The sequence below is a fragment of the Pecten maximus genome, chromosome 19 (genome assembly GCF_902652985.1).
Source record: "Pecten maximus chromosome 19, xPecMax1.1, whole genome shotgun sequence".
Classification (NCBI taxonomy): Eukaryota; Metazoa; Mollusca; class Bivalvia; order Pectinida; family Pectinidae; genus Pecten; species Pecten maximus.
In genome coordinates, this window is record NC_047033.1 from 23,907,745 (window position 1) to 23,925,616 (window position 17,872).

The 17,872-nt window shown below is 36.1% G+C and overlaps 1 protein-coding gene across 1 annotated transcript; it reads left to right on the plus strand.

The window, feature by feature from the left end:
* The first annotated feature begins 669 nt into the window (after positions 1-669).
* Positions 670-17,611, plus strand: LOC117317261 (guanylate kinase-like). The gene is made up of 8 exons (XM_033871996.1): positions 670-740; positions 1,925-2,062; positions 3,422-3,463; positions 9,284-9,380; positions 13,103-13,241; positions 13,613-13,697; positions 16,047-16,132; positions 17,403-17,611. The coding sequence occupies exons 1-8, from the start codon at positions 683-685 to the stop codon at positions 17,445-17,447; spliced, it is 690 nt and encodes a 229-aa protein (XP_033727887.1). The 5' UTR covers positions 670-682; the 3' UTR covers positions 17,448-17,611.
* Positions 17,612-17,872: the final 261 nt, after the last annotated feature.

Below are 17,872 nucleotides of genomic sequence, written 5' to 3' on the forward strand. Positions count from 1 at the left end.
TCCAAACATTGTTTTCTGAAATTATCTGTTTTTTAAGATTTAACAATAAGTTTAAATAAACTTAATGCTTAATGTTTTAATATCCATATTGTCAAGAGATACTGCTAAATCAAAGAAATAACTCCCAAGAAATATCTCCAAACAATCATTTTCTGCAATTATTGATTTTTTTTAATCAGGTAAATACATTTGAATGCTTTTATGTTTTATTTATTTTTATTTATTTTTATTTATTTTATTTTGCATTTGTGCATGTCTTTTACTGTTGGAGTCGGTTGTAATAGCTTCTTAGAGCTAATGTTGATTTGTTATAATATGTACCGACTATAAATAAAGTTTGAATTGACGAATCGTCTGTAAAGCGTTTATGGCTTCTTTGTAATGTATGATTTTGTAAAAGTTGCAAAAGTATGATCGTTTGTAATTTACTAATGTCTTGATAAATGGTCTCGACTGTCGCTAAAGCATGTACTATCCGTGTGCTTCAATTCCGGAAAACAAGAAAGCCAGTATTTTTATTTAGTATTTCGTTTATACCGAACACATCGGGCATTGTCGCCGAAATCAGCATAGATTCTCAAAGAGTTCCGAATGCCTAAAAACCGCTTGAGCGGTTTTGAAAACCCTTAACGCAAGCGTTGAACTGATCGTGACCACATCCACACAATCAACACGGACACCGATGAACGCTGTTGTGTGTACAAGTTATAAAGTGTGCCGCTTCCTTCCCCGCCTCCAACGTAAGTAGATACCTGTGTTTTGGCTTATTCGTTGACTGAATTTCTATCGAAAACGATTAACTTCCGAGCGGTCTGATAGATCTACTTCTCTTCACATCTACAGTAAATATCTGGAAAGAGTGTGACGTTGAACTCTTGTTCTCACTTCTTACTTGTCATGAATGAATAGACACATAGGAGATGTCATGCTTCAGTTAATTCGTCTTTCGGCTTAACGTGACAGTGTTATGTAAACCCTTTTATTTCCCTAAATCTGTGAGATGCTAACACTTATTTTGCACACATAAGAAACACGATATGGCACCTGTACCATTATATGTATTTTTGGAAATCAATACAGAAATGTTGTAGATCACAAATCTTCTAATTGGCTTACTTTAATCGATAACTGCATCAGGAATAATTAGTTGACAGAACTGAATCAGTTCCTATGGTAACAGTTTCCCGTTTCTATGGAAGCAACATCGGGTGATTGCATGCAAACGCCTCTGGGGTAATTTTCTATGCGTGTTCTGGATTATTGATTAGCTATAATTACCAATAATGCTAACAAGCGAAGCTTGTGTATATACACGATGTGAATATAATGTAAATATTAAAGCAGTTTATAAGTAAATAGACTTCAAAGCTGTTCAAGCTGATAGACAAGAGTACTAGTCTAGTGTAAAATCAGGTGGGAAATGGGAGTCAATGTACAGGTGTTAATTAATCTAGGATTTAATTGGGCAATACTACCCATTATGCAATTTAAGGTAAATTAATTATTTGTTAAACTTAAACATTTTACAGCTATTCTTTGCTATAATTCATACATATTTCATCAAAATTTGAGGGATTTCCCCTGTTTTGGGGAAATATTTTTTTTAGAAGGGGAATTTGTTTTTATTCAAACGAATTTGACAGTTACGCTCACGTTTTGGTGCGTTTACTTTTGCGTTACATTGGTATAGAACTTTTTCAGACATTTTAAGGTGATTTTTCGAATGTGTAAATAACGAGTTTGACAGTTAATGGTTTATTGTATACTTGTAAGAATGAACATGCACTGACAATATACAAATGTAATTGCTTAGAACAACTAAGAGCATTGAAGACTATAAGTAATTTTTTGCTTAAAAATTTATTGAATTGCTCAGTGTTGCAGTAAACATCAAGTCACATTAAATTTTCTTTATAAACTGTAGGTCTTTTACCCCTGAGAACAATGTCTTCCAACCATTGCCAACCCATAGTGGTCAGTGGCCCTTCAGGAAGTGGGAAGAGTACACTCCTCAATCAACTATTTACAGAATTCCCGGACAGTTTCGCCTTTAGTGTATCACGTAAGTATATATACTGTAGCATTGATGAATGAAGGTTGAGATATAATTAAATAATTAACTAGGCATGCTAAGTACATGTATTGCTTATTAAGGCAAGACATTCAGGTTTCCTACAGGCCCCGCTATCTTTTACACTAACAAAACATCGTCCCGAGCAATTATATCCGGAATTCGGCCGGTCATTTTTCGATAAACTTCTCCAAACCGAACCCTCTGTAAACCAAACAAATATCCATGTCCCATGCATGTTAGGTTTATAGAGGTTCCACTGTATTAGGAATTACTGTATATGAAACTAGGGTGGGTTTGATCCTCCAAAGACCTGATACTTCTTTTGTAGGAATAACAGGATTTTGTGCATTTATGTAAAAACATCCATTAGGGAAAGGGATTAATATATTTGTATAAAAGGTGGATCTGGTCCCCCAAGAAGCTATGGGAGGGGCCCAATAGGGAAAAATAGCTAAATCTTTGAAATCCTTCTTTTTAGCGTGCTTTACCATAATAATTATCACTGAAATATCCAGGTGAGTGATACAGGCTCTCTGGGCCTCTTGTAAGATATTATATTTGTATTGATTTTTTACATGCGACCTTTCATTATGTTGATGCTAGGAAGAATGAATAATTAAAGCCCCAATATACACAACTTCCACTGAAAGTTGATGAGACAAAGTAATCTAGATATAGTTCAAATCAACTTACTATGTATATCTGATGTATATTCAAGATGATACTGTGGATTAGTATTGACATAACAGTGGTTGAAATTCATCTTTCATAAACATGCCTCTATTGTTGCCAAACCAAAGTCGGAAAATCTGTAAGACGTTTAAACTTTCCTTGAGAGGTTGTAATTCTTAAAATAGACTTACATGCATGCAGACTAAGTATTGTGCCATATTGCACAGTGTTTAGTCTGTGAGCCATACACTCATGGCAAAGTAAACATATATATTTTATCTTATAATTATAAAGACGAGGCTTGTATGCTGAACTTCAAATGTTAGTGTAACATGTTACATCCCCTCATATGCCAAAATACACTTTTGCTATTTCTGAGTCCAATTTCAACGCTTCTAGCATTCTCCATCTCTCTGTCTTGTCCCCTATTTTGATTCTGGACTGTACATGTCAACAAATTGTTTCCAGTCCCCTTCTTTAAATTCCTCTCCCTGTACCTTTGAAAGATTTTTGCTGGCTAGGCACAACCTCTTTTATATGCAGGAAAGAAATACCAGACTCTCCTGAGGAGACGTGATTGATGGGAGATTTTCCAAACATTAAGGTGATCAAGATCGTTAAAGCTGTTTTTTGCTTGTTTCAGTATTTTAATAAGTTGTATTTTGTAATTTCCAGACACAACACGAAAGCCACGCCCAGGAGAGGTGGAAGGAAAAGGTAAAACGTCAAAAATATTTCTATAAAATAGAAGACTCTGTAAAGAGTTTTAGATTTTGTTAAAGGATATATATGTATATCCCTAGGTCCTTATAAATAAATACGAACATAATTTTTAAAAAATCAGACTGATAGAGTATTGATGGTGTTACCTGTAATATGTTTGAAAAATGAAGTGGAATTTAAAACATAATAGTTTACACTATACTGCTGATGTTTACATTGTGTAGGACTGAGATCCATAAAAGATGTTCAACAGTTAAATGGTTACTTTTATGACAAAATCATGTGTTGCAAGGCTAAGATTATGTCTGGTAGACAAAGGCAGATAACTTCTCACACAAATTTTGATGACTGTCAGTATACACAGGTTACAGACAGACATTATAAGATGTATAAATACTGTCAGTATACACAGGTTACAGACAGATATTGTAAGAGGTATAAATACTGTCAGTATACACAGGTTACAGACAGACAATGTAAGAGGTATAAAAATGTCAGTATATACAGGTTACAGACAGACAATGTAGAAAGTGTTAACAATGTCAGTATGCACAGGTTACAGACAGACAATGTAAGAGGTATAAATAATGTCAGTATACACAGGTAGACAGACAATGTAAGAGGTATAAATAATGTCAGTATACACAGGTTACAGACAGACAATGTAGAAAGTATAAATAATGTCAGTATACACAGGTTACAGCCAGACAATGTAGAAAGTGTAAATATACTGTCAGTATACACAGGTTACAGACAGACAATGTAAGAGGTATAAATACTGTCAGTATACACAGGTTACAGACAGACAATGTAGAAAGTATAAATAATGTCAGTATACACAGGTTACAGACAGACAATGTAGTAAGTGTAAATACTGTCAGTATTCACAGGTTACAGACAGACAATGTAGAAAGTATAAATAATGTCAGTATTCACAGGTTACAGGCATTATAAGAGGTATAAATAATGTCAGTATACACAGGTTACAGACAGACAATGTAGAAAGTGTTAACAATGTCAGTATACACAGGTTACAGACAGACAATGTAAGAGGTATAAATACTGTCAGTATACACAGGTTACAGACAGACAATGTAGAAAGTGTTAACAATGTCAGTATACACAGGTTACAGACAGACAATGTAAGAGGTATAAATAATGTCAGTATACACAGGTTACAGACAGACAATGTAGAAAGTGTTAACAATGTCAGTATACACAGGTTACAGACAGACAATGTAAGAGGTATAAATAATGTCAGTATACACAGGTTACAGACAGACAATGTAGAAAGTGTTAACAATGTCAGTATACACAGGTTACAGACAGACAATGTAGGAAGTGTAAATATACTGTCAGTATACACAGGTTACAGACAGACAATGTAATAGGTATAAATACTGTCAGTATACACAGGTTACAGACAGACAATGTAGAAAGTATAAATAATGTCAGTATACACAGGTTACAGACAGACAATGTAGAAAGTGTAAATACTGTCAGTATTCACAGGTTACAGACAGACAATGTAGAAAGTATAAATAATGTCAGTATTCACAGGTTACAGGCATTATAAGAGGTATAAATAATGTCAGTATACACAGGTTACAGACAGACATTATGAGAGGTATACATAATGTCAATATACACAGGTTACAGACAGACAATGTAGAAAGTGTAAATATACTGTCAGTATTCACAGGTTACAGACAGACAATGTAGAAAGTATAAATAATGTCAGTATACACAGGTTACAGGCAGACATTATGAGAGGTATGAATAATGTCAGTATACATAGGTTACAGGCAGACATTGTAGAAAGTATAAATAATGTGAGTATACACAGGTTACAGGCAGACATTTTAGAAAGTATAAATAATGTCAGTATACACAGGTTACAGACAGACAATGTAAGATGTATAAATAATGTTAGTATACACAGGTTACAGACAGACATTATAAGAGGTATAAATAATGTCAGTATACACAGGTTACAGACAATGTAAGATGTATAAATAATGTTAATATACACAGGTTACAGACAGACAATGTAAGATGCATAAATAATGTCAGTATACACAGGTTACAGACAGACATTATGAGAGGTATAAATAATGTTAATATTTTCAGGTTACAGACAGACATTATAAGATATATAGATAATGTCAGTATACACAGGTTACAGACAGGCATTGTAAGAGGTATAAATACTGCCAGTATACACAGGTTACAGACAGACATTATGAGAGGTATAAATAATGTCAGTATACACAGGTAGACAGACAATGTAAGAGGTATAAAAATGTCAGTATTTTCAGGTTACAGACATACATTATGAGCGGTATAAAGAATGTCAGTATACACAGGTTACAGACATACAATGTAGAAAGTGTAAATACTGTCAGTATTCACAGGTTACAGACAGACATTATAAGATATATAGATAATGTCAGTATACACAGGTTACAGACAGACATTATAAGAGGTATAAAGAATGTCAGTATACACAGGTTACAGACATACATTATGAGAGGTATACATAATGTCAGTATAACAGGTTACAGACAGACATTATGAGAGGTATAAAGAATGTCAGTATACACAGGTTGCAGACAATGTAAGAGGTATACATAATGTCAGTATACACAGGTTACAGACAGACATTACGAGAGGTATACATAATGTCAATATACACAGGTTACAGACAGACATTATGAGAGGTATAAAGAATGTCAGTATACACAGGTTACAGACAATGTAAGAGGTATAAATAATGTCAGTATACACAGGTTACAGACAGGCATTGTAAGAGGTATAAATAATGTCAGTATACACAGGTTACAGGCAGACATTGTAGAAAGTGTTAACAATGTCCGTATGCACAGGTTACAGGCAGACATTGTAGAAAGTATAAATAATGTCAGTAAACACAGGTTACAGACAGACAATGTAGAAAGTATCAATAATGTCAGTATTCATAGGTTACAGGCAGACATTGTAGAAAGTATAAATAATGTCAGTATACACAGGTTACAGGCAGACATTTTAGAAAGTATAGATAATGTCAGTATACACAGGTTACAGACAGACATTATGAGAGGTATAAAGAATGTCAGTATACACAGGTTACAGACAATGTAAGAGGTATAAATAATGTCAGTATACACAGGTTACAGACAGACATTATAAGAGGTATAGATAATGTCCGTATACACAGGTTACAGGCAGACATTATGAGAGGTATAAATACTGTCAGTATTCACAGGTTACAGACAGACATTATAAGATATATAGATAATGTCAGTGTACACAGGTTACAGACAGACATTATGAGAGGTATAAAGAATGTCAGTATACACAGGTTACAGACATACAATGTAGAAAGTGTAAATACTGTCAGTATTCAAAGGTTACAGACAGACATTATAAGAGATATAAATACTGTCAGTATACACAGGTTACAGACAGACATTATGAGAGGTATGAATAATGTCAGTATACACAGGTTACAGACAGACATTATGAGGGAAGAAAGAATGTCAGTATACACAGGTTACAGACAATGTAAGAGGTATACATAATGTCAGTATACACAGGTTACAGACAGACATTATGAGAGGTATACATAATGTCAGTATACACAGGTTACAGACAGACATTATGAGAGGTATAAAGAATGTCAGTATACACAGGTTACAGACAATGTAAGAGGTATAAATAATGTCAGTATACACAGGTTACAGACAGACAATGTAGAAAGTGTTAACAATGTCAGTATGCACAGGTTACAGGCAGACATTGTAGAAAGTATAAATAATGTCAGTAAACACAGGTTACAGACAGACAATGTAGAAAGTATCAATAATGTCAGTATTCATAGGTTACAGGCAGACATTGTAGAAAGTATAAATAATGTCAGTATACACAGGTTACAGGCAGACATTTTAGAAAGTATAGATAATGTCAGTATACACAGGTTACAGACAGACATTATGAGAGGTATAAAGAATGTCAGTATACACAGGTTACAGACAATGTAAGAGGTATAAATAATGTCAGTATACACAGGTTACAGACAGACATTATAAGAGGTATAGATAATGTCCGTATACACAGGTTACAGGCAGACATTATGAGAGGTATAAATACTGTCAGTATTCACAGGTTACAGACAGACATTATAAGATATATAGATAATGTCAGTGTACACAGGTTACAGACATACAATGTAGAAAGTGTAAATACTGTCAGTATTCAAAGGTTACAGACAGACATTATAAGAGATATGAATACTGTCAGTATACACAGGTTACAGACAGACATTATGAGAGGTATGAATAATGTCAGTATACACAGGTTACAGACAGACATTATGAGAGGTATACATAATGTCAGTATACACAGGTTACAGACAGACATTATAAGAGGTATAAAGAATGTCAGTATACACAGGTTACAGACAATGTAAGAGGTATAAAGAATGTCAGTATACACAGGTTACAGACAGACATTATGAGAGGTATACATAATGTCAGTATACACAGGTTACAGACAGACATTATGAGGGAAGAAAGAATGTCAGTATACACAGGTTACAGACAATGTAAGAGGTATACATAATGTCAGTATACACAGGTTACAGACAGACATTATGAGAGGTATACATAATGTCAGTATACACAGGTTACAGACAGACATTATGAGAGGTATAAAGAATGTCAGTATACACAGGTTACAGACAATGTAAGAGGTATAAATAATGTCAGTATACACAGGTTACAGACAGACAATGTAGAAAGTGTTAACAATGTCAGTATGCACAGGTTACAGGCAGACATTGTAGAAAGTATAAATAATGTCAGTATACACAGGTTACAGACAGACAATGTAGAAAGTATAAATAATGTCAGTATTCATAGGTTACAGGCAGACATTGTAGAAAGTATAAATAATGTCAGTATACACAGGTTACAGGCAGACATTTTAGAAAGTATAGATAATGTCAGTATACACAGGTTACAGACAGACAATGTAGAAAGTGTAAATACTGTCAGTATTCACAGGTTAAAGGCATTATACGAGGTATAAATAATGTCAGTATACACAGGTTACAGACAGACAATGTAAGAGGTATAAATAATGTCAGTATACACAGGTTACAGACAATGTAAGAGGTATAAATAATGTCAGTATACACAGGTTACAGACAGACAATGTAAGAGGTATAAATACTGTCAGTATACACAGGTTACAGACAGACAATGTAAGAGGTATAAATAATGTCAGTATACACAGATTACAGTCAGACATTGTAAGGGGTATAAATAATGTCAGTATACACAGGTTACAGGCAGACATTATGAGAGGTATAAATAATGTCAGTATACACAGGTTACAGACAGACATTGTAAGAGGTATAAATACTGCCAGTATACATAGGTTACAGGCAGACATTGTAGAAAGTATAAATAATGTCAGTATACACAGGTAGACAGACAATGTAAGAGGTTTTAATAATGTCAGTATACACAGGTTACAGACAATGTAAGAGGTATAAATAATATCAGTATACACAGGTTACAGACAGACATTATAAGAGGTATAAATAATGTCAGTATACACTGGTTACAGACAGACATTGTAAGAGGTATAAATACTGTCAGTATACACAGGTTACAGACAGACATTATAAGAGGTATAAATACTGCCAGTATACACAGGTTACAGACAGACATTATGAGAGGTATAATAGCTACAGACACTTTCCTACTATTTTCAGATCATTCCAAATTATTTCATGTTGCCTTTTTTCAGACTATCACTATGTAGCGCTAGAACTCTTTGAAGAAATGATTGGGAAGGGTGATTTCTTGGAGCATGCTCAGTTCTCAGGAAACAGATACGGAACAAGGTATGTGAATTATAATATATTCTCATGTCAAATTTTGGTTAGAAGTTGTCAGACTAATATAATATCCTCTTTAATTTTATGTTAAAATTTTGATGATTTTCTAGCTCTTAAAATGCAATAAATATCTTATTTTAGGTTCAAAATTTTATGACTATCTAGCACTTGAAAACACAATGTAGCATTTTAAACACTTTGAATTCAGGCCATATCATCAACAAGGTAGCTCTCGGCCATATTACCAATAGGATAGTTATATTGGATGTACATAGGGAAGATTACATTAAAGTTTCCTAATGTTAATTACCTTGACCTATTTTCAAGGTCACAGCTTGGTGTCGGATATGTTTAAAGATATTAAAAATATGTCTGTTTTAAGAAACTTCTTCTCTAGTTTAAGAAAGCCCAGAGGGCTTATATTTTGTCAGCAGGTACCATGGACAGAGTAGCTATGAACATTCTTCACACTTATTTTCAAGGTCACAGCTAGGGGTCAAATATATCAGAAATGTTTAGAATCTTCCCCCAAAGTTTAAGAAGACCTGGAGGCCTGATATTTTACCAGAAGGTACCTTAGACAGAGTAGTTTTCAGTTTCCTCATATAAATGACCTTGACCTATTTTCATAGTCACAGGGCCAAATAGTTAAAAATGCATTTGCAAATCTTCTCAGGTTCTAGAAGGCTTGATATTTTGCCAGCAGGTACCTTGGACAGAGTGGTTTTTAATTTCCTCCTAGTAATGACCTTGACCTAATTTCAGGGTCTCAGGGGTCAAATATGTTAGAAACTTCAAGAATCTGCTTTTGAAGTTCAAGAAATTGCAAAGGCCTTATATTTTGCTATCAGGTACCTAGGACAGTGGTATAAAGCAAGTTTCTTCATATAAACGAACTTGACCTATTTTCAAGGTCACAGAGGTCAAATAGTTGAAATCTTTAAATAGCATTTTCTCAACAACCAAGAGTCCCAGGGTCATGATATTTTGCCAGTAGAATGTTGGGATAAAGGGCTACTGATTTTGTTTAAAGAAATGATGTTGCCAGACTTTTAAGGTTAAAATCTTTCGATAACTTCTTCTCTATGAGGCATATGATCATGTTATTGTGCCAGGATCATGCCTGGATAAAGGATTACAAAGTTTGCTCAAATTAACAATCCTTAGACTATTTTCAAGGTCACAGGGCTGAAATGTGTTATATCTTAATTTAAAACATCATCTATCAGAATATATATCAGAACCCTTGTGACCCATAAGGCATATAGACCTCCCTCTTGTTATATAGGAACCCAGGTGACTAATATGGCCCATGGACCTCTTGTTATATCTTAACTCTGCTACAGATCAAGTTAGGGTTTCATGGTTTTACGGTCAAAGTCACTGTTACTGTTTTCAGCAGGGCCGGTAGGGGACATGTATTGCTTTACTAACAATATTCTCAGAATGCTTGTTTTTAGCCCACCATCATCAGATGGTGGGCTATTCAAATCGCCCTGCGTCCGTGGTCCGTCGTCCGTCCGTCCCTCCGTCCGTCCGTAAACAATTCTTGTTATCGCTAATCCTCAGAAATTACTGAAGGGATCTTTCTCAAATTTCATATGTAGGTTCCCCTTGGTGCCTAGTTATGCATATTGCATTTTGAGACCAATCGGAAAACAACATGGCCGACAGGCAGCCATCTTGGATTTTGACAATTGAAGTTTGTTATCGCTATTTCTCAGAAAGTACTGAAGGGATCTTTCTCAAATTTCATATGTAGGTTCCCCTTTGTGCCTTGTTATGCATATTGCATTTTGAGACCAATCGGAAAACAACATGGCCGACAGGCAGCCATCTTGGATTTTGACAATTGAAGTTTGTTATCGCTATTTCTCAGAAAGTAATGAAGGGATCTTTCTCAAATTTTATATGTAGGTTCCTCTTGGTGCTTAGTTATGCATATTGCATTTTGAGACCAATCAGAAAACAACATGGCCGACAGGCAGCCATCTTGGATTTTGACAATTGAAGTTTGTTATCGCTATTTCTCAGAAAGTACTGAAGGGATCTCTCTCAAATTTCATATTTAGGTTCCACTTGGTACCTAGTTACGCATATTGCATTTTGAGACCAATCAGAAAACAACATGGCCGACAGGCAGCCATCTTGGATTTTGACAATTGAAGTTTGTTATCGCTGTTTCTCAGAAAGCACTGAAGGGATCTTTCTCAAATTTCATATGTAGGTTCCACTTGGTGCCTAGTTATGCATATTGCATTTTGAGACCAATCGGAAAACAACATGGCCGACAGGCAGCCATCTTGGATTTTGACAATTGAAGTTTGTTATCTCTATTTCTCAGAAAGTACTGAAGGGATCTTTCTCAAATTTCATATGTAGGTTCCCCTTGGTGCCTAGTTATGCATATTGCATTTTGAGACCAATCGGAAAACAACATGGCCGACAGGCAGCCATCTTGGATTTTGACAATTGAAGTTTGTTATCGCTATTTCTCAGAAAGTACTGAAGGGATCTTTCTCAAATTTCATATGTAGGTTCCTCTTATTGCCTTGTTATGCATATTGCATTTTGAGACCAATCGGAAAACAACATGGCCGACAGGCAGCCATCTTGGATTTTGACAATTGAAGTTTGTTATCGCTATTTCTCAGAAAGTGATGAAGGGATCTTTCTCAAATTTCATATGTAGGTTCCTCTTGTTGCCTAGTTATGCATATTGCATTTTGAGACCAATCGGAAAACAACCTGGCCGACAGGCAGCCATCTTGGATTTTGACAATTGAAGTTTGTTATCGCTATTTCTCAGAAAGTAATGAAGGGATCTTTCTCAAATTTCATACATACGTTCCCCTCAGTGCCTTGTTATGCATATTGCATTTTGAGACCAATCAGAAAACAACATGGCTGACAGGTAGCCATCTTGGATATTGACAATTGAAGTTTGTTATCACTATTTCTCAGAAAGTTCTGAAGGGATCTTTCTCAAATTTCATATGTAGGTTCCCTTTGGTGCCTAGTTATGCATATTGCATTTTGAAACTAATCAGAAAACAACATGGCCGACAGGCAGCCATCTTGGATTTTGACAATTGAAGTTTGTTATCGCTATTTCTCAGAAAGCACTCAAGGGATCTTTCTCAAATTTCATATGTATGTTCCCCTTAGTGCCTAGTTTTGCATATTGGGACCAATCCAAAAACAACATGGTCGACAGACAGCCATTATCGCTAAATCTTAAATTTTATATATAGCTTCCCCTTGTTTGAAAAGTACTAGCTATAGAGGGCTGTTTCTGAATTTACACAGATTAGTAAGACTTAGAAGAAGGGAAAAGTAGAGAAAAGATCAATCTGACATGGAACCTATGAAGATCATTCAATGGTGGGCGCCAAGATCCCTCTGGTTCATATTGGCACCAATCCGAAAACAACATGGCCGACAGACAGCCATTATCGCTAAATCTTAAATTTTATATATATAGGTTCCCCTTGTTTGAAAAGTACTAGAGGGCTGTTTCTGAATTTACACAGATTAGTAAGACTTAGAGGAAGGGAAAAGTAGAGAAAAGATCAATCTGGCATAGAACCTATAAAGATCATTCAATGGTGGGCGCCAAGATCCCTCTGGGATCTCTTGTTCTTAATTTCCTGATACTTACGAGATGTCCGCTACTGACATAATTATAACATAATTCTATGATATAATTCTGATTAAATCTGTTTCAGTAAGCAGTCAGTTAGAGACATTGAGAAGACAGGAAGGATTTGTATACTAGATGTGGAAATCAACGGCGTAAAGAGTATCAAGAACACAGATCTGAACCCAAGATATGTTTTTCTAAAGCCGCCTAGTATGGAAGTCCTGGTAAAACGTTCATCCAAAACTTTCAAAATATTCTTGAAATCAAAATGTTGATAAGTATTTAAACTGTAATGTGGTTGTCATGCTGGTTTTAAGTATGCAGTGAAATAGGTGAAAATTTACAAGTGATCATTTTATAGTTGTTGAAGGCCTAGGCCTAGTCACCACAATTTTATTATGTATGATCATGACCTTATTAAGCAAGCTAATCATACTGGGTTTATTACTGAGAAGGGCTTGTTTCTGCCAACTTTGATAAAATAGGAAATGTTTTCTGATGGTGTTAAATGCAAAGTCTGATAATAGAAAATGTTTAGATGATAAATTTAAGGTGTAATGATGTATAAGTTGCTATAATTCTGACATGTTAACAGAAGGAGAGACTGAAGGGAAGAGGTACAGAAACAGAACAGAGTCTTCAAAGGCGACTAGATACGGCACAGGAGGCGCTCGATTATGGTTTGTATAGGGATAAAATTTGACAGAAAAATGCAGTAAGCAGAGGATATTAAACAGGCTCCATATCTACAGAGCTTTAAGATTTTCTTTTTCAATATTTTTTCTGTTGCCATGGGAACAAAATTTAATAGTCTGAAATAGAAAATTTACTGGTTCCAAGCTTTTCCATTTGCAACTTAAAATCTGTTTCATTGATCTCTGTGTACACATATCACATAATGCTAAATGTGAGATTTCATTTTTGCTGTTTCTCTGTTACCATGGAAACAAGTAGCCGTAATACAACATTTATTGTTTGCAAGTTTTTCTGAGCTCTGCATTCCAAACGCTATTAAACTAATCTCTTAAAGATATTGTGCAAACATCAGACTTGTGCCCAAGGGTGCCTTTTGCCATTGTTGAAATTTCATTTTTGATATTTTCTCTCTTACTGAGCTGCCATGTAACCTGTTCAGATAACTATTTCAATTTTACATGAATTTCTCATTTTCAAGGATACACACGCTATTCAGCATTTTCTTCCATATGCAGCTCAATATTCGTGTGATATCCTACCCACCCCAGCCGATAAGCTTACCCAGAGTTTTTGTATGAATCATCAAGTAACAGACATTAGATATTACACACTGCCTCCTGTCGGTCTGACTTATCAAGATAGATTTTCTGTCATCCTCATTAATGAAGTGGGATTTGAAAAAACTCCAATGTTATATTCTATTGTCAGCTGACATCTTGATTTCATACAAACTCTTGGAACTATAAATGTTTTCCACTAGATGCAGTTTTCTTCTCATTTTTAGCCCACCATCTGATGATGGTGGGCTATTCAAATCGCCCTGCGTCCGTGGTCCGTCGTCCGTCCGTCCGTCCGTCCGTCCGTCCGTCCGTCCGTCCGTCCGTCCGTCCGTCCGTCCGTAAACAATTCTTGTTATCGCTAATCCTCAGAAAGTACTGAAGGGATCTTTCTCAAATTTCATATGTAGGTTCCCCTTGGTGCCTAGTTATGCATATTGCATTTTGGGACCGATCGGAAAACAACATGGCCGACAGGCAGCCATCTTGGATTTTGACAATTGAAGTTTGTTATCGCTATTTCTAAGAAAGTACTGAAGGGATCTTTCTCAAATTTGATATGTGGGTTTCCCTTGGTGCCTAGTTATGCATATTGCATTTTGGGACCGATCGGAAAACAACATGGCCGACGGGCAGCCATCTTGGATTTTGACCATTGAAGTTTGTTATCGCTATTTCTGAGAAAGTACTGAAGGGATCTTTCTCAAATTTTATATGTAGGTTTCCCTTGGTGCCTAGTTATGCATATTGCATTTTGGGACCGATCGGAAAACAACATGGCCGACGGGCAGCCATCTTGGATTTTGACCATTGAAGTTTGTTATCGCTATTTCTAAGAAAGTACTGAAGGAATCTTTCTCAAATTTCATATGTAGGTTCCCCTTGGTGCCTAGTTATGCATATTGCATTTTGAGACCAATCGGAAAACAACATGGCCGACAGGCAGCCATCTTGGATTTTGACAATTGAAGATTGTTATCGCTATTTCTCAAAAAGCACAGAAGGGATCTTTCTCAAATTTCATATGTAGGTTCCCCTTAGTGCCTAGTTATGCATATTGCATTTTGAGACCGATCTGAAAACAACATGGCCGACAGGCAGCCATCTTGGATTTTGACAATTGAAGTTTGTTATCGCTATTTCTGTGAAAGTACTAAAGGGATCTTTTTCATATTTGTTATGTAGGTTCCCCTTGGTGCTTAGTTATGCATATAGCATTTTGAGACCAATCGGAAAACAACATGGCCAACAGGCAGCCATCTTGGATTTTGACCATTAAAGTTTGTTATTGCCATTTCTGAGAAAGTACTGAAGGGATCTTTCTCAAATTTCATATGTAGGTTCCCCTTGGTGCCTAGTAATGCATATCGCATTTTGGGACTGATCGGAAAACAACATGGCCGACAGGCAGCCATCTTGGATTTTGACAATTGAAGTTTGTTATCACTATTTCTCAGAAAGCACTGAAGGAATCTTTCTCAAATTCCATATATATAGGTTCCCCTTGGTGCCTAAATCTTAAATTTTATATATAGGTTTCCCTTGTTTGAAAAGTACTAGAGGTTTCTTCTGAGTTTACACAGATTAGTAAGACTTAGAAGAAGAGAAAAGTAGAAAAAAGATCAATCTGACATGGAACCTATGAAGAACATTCAATGGTGGGCGCCAAGATCCCTCTGGGATCTCTTGTATAATTGTCCAGATTACATATTTGCTGTAGCAGAAACTCTCCGTTCAGTTATTACTTGTAGTCAATAAATGTCGCTTTTCTTTTAGCCAATGAGGACGGTGCATATGATCATGTGATAGTGAACGACAACCTAGATACAGCTTATAAACAACTAAAAGCAATAGTGAATGATGTAAGTATCAATTGTGCTAAATCTAATACACCATTTACTGATGAGGGGGCGGGGGTGTATCTATACGAGTCCCCACATACACCATTTACTGATGAGGGGGCGGGGGTGTATATATATAAGTCCCCACATACACCATTTACTGATGAGGGGGTGGGGGTGTATCTATACGAGTCCCCACATACACCATTTACTGATGAGGGGGCGGGGGTGTATCTATATATAAGTCCCCACATACTCCATTTACTGATGAGGGGGTGGGGGTGTATCTATACGAGTCCCCACATACACCATTTACTGATGAGGGGGTGGGGGTGTAACTATATAAGTCCCCACATACACCATTTACTGATGAGGGGGCGGGGGTGTATCTATACGAGTCCCCACATACATCATTTACTGATGAGGGGGCGGGGGTGTATCTATACGAGTCCCCACATACACCATTTACTGATGAGGGGGCGGGGGTGTATCTATATATAAGTCCCCACATACTCCATTTACTGATGAGGGGGTGGGGTGTATCTATATAAGTCCCCACATACACCATTTACTGATGAGGGGGCGGGGGTGTATCTATATGAGTCCCCACATACACCATTTACTGATGAGGGGGTGGGGGTGTATCTATACGAGTCCCCACATACACCATTTACTGATGAGGGGCTGGGGATGTAACTATATGAGTCCCCACATACACCATTTACTGATCAGGGGGTGGGGATGTAACTATATGAGTCCCCACATACACCATTTACTGATGAGGGGGCGGGGATGTAACTATATGAGTCCCCACATACACCATTTACTGATGAGGGGGTGGGGGTGTATCTATATAAGTCCCCACATACATCATTTACTGATGAGGGGCTGGGGATGTAACTATATAAGTCCCCACATACACCATTTACTGATGAGGGGGCGGGGGTGTATCTATACGAGTCCCCACATACACCATTTACTGATGAGGAGGTGGGGTGAATCTATATAAGTCCCCACATACACCATTTACTGATGAGGGGGCGGGGGTGTATCTATGCAAGTCCTCAAAATCATGGTGAAATTCTGATTGTCATGCTGAAATGAACAAAACTTCTGGAACCATTTGAAAAAATGTATTTAAAATTCAACTTCAGTATCAATTTTACTTTCAGCGTACCTGTATCAGTTTTTAGTTTTATTCAACCCTTAATAATAATGGTTAAAACAGAAGTCTGTGAAAACTGCACCTTTTAGAGTTACAGAGTATTAATGTCTTATTACTTAATTGCAGGATGTCGAGAAGATGAAAAAGGAAAGATTAAAAGAGGAGAAGTAAACAAAGAATAGATAAAAAAAGAAAACAAAAAATCTTCAGCCTGGGATTAAAAAAATATTACTAATTTATTGAAGACTCTTTGAAGGATGTTGGAGATTTTGGACAATTCTATTGGGAAGGGTGTTAGAATAGAGATTTTGGATAGTTCTTTGTATATAAAGGATGTTAGCTATTTTGGACATTACCTGTTACGAAAGGATGTTGAGATTTCGGCTGGTGCGGATGATGTTAGAGATTTGGCCTGGTGCGAGTTGTTTTTATATTTTCTGTATTCTTGTTATTGTTTAATTTGCTCGTTAAAATTTGTTCTGAATTTTATGAAGTCTTCATTATGTTACTTATATAAAGAATAGGCCTATAATCTCTATATTTAATTTGCCTTGGAATCTTAAAGTGGAATCTCCCATAGTTGCAAATGTAATATT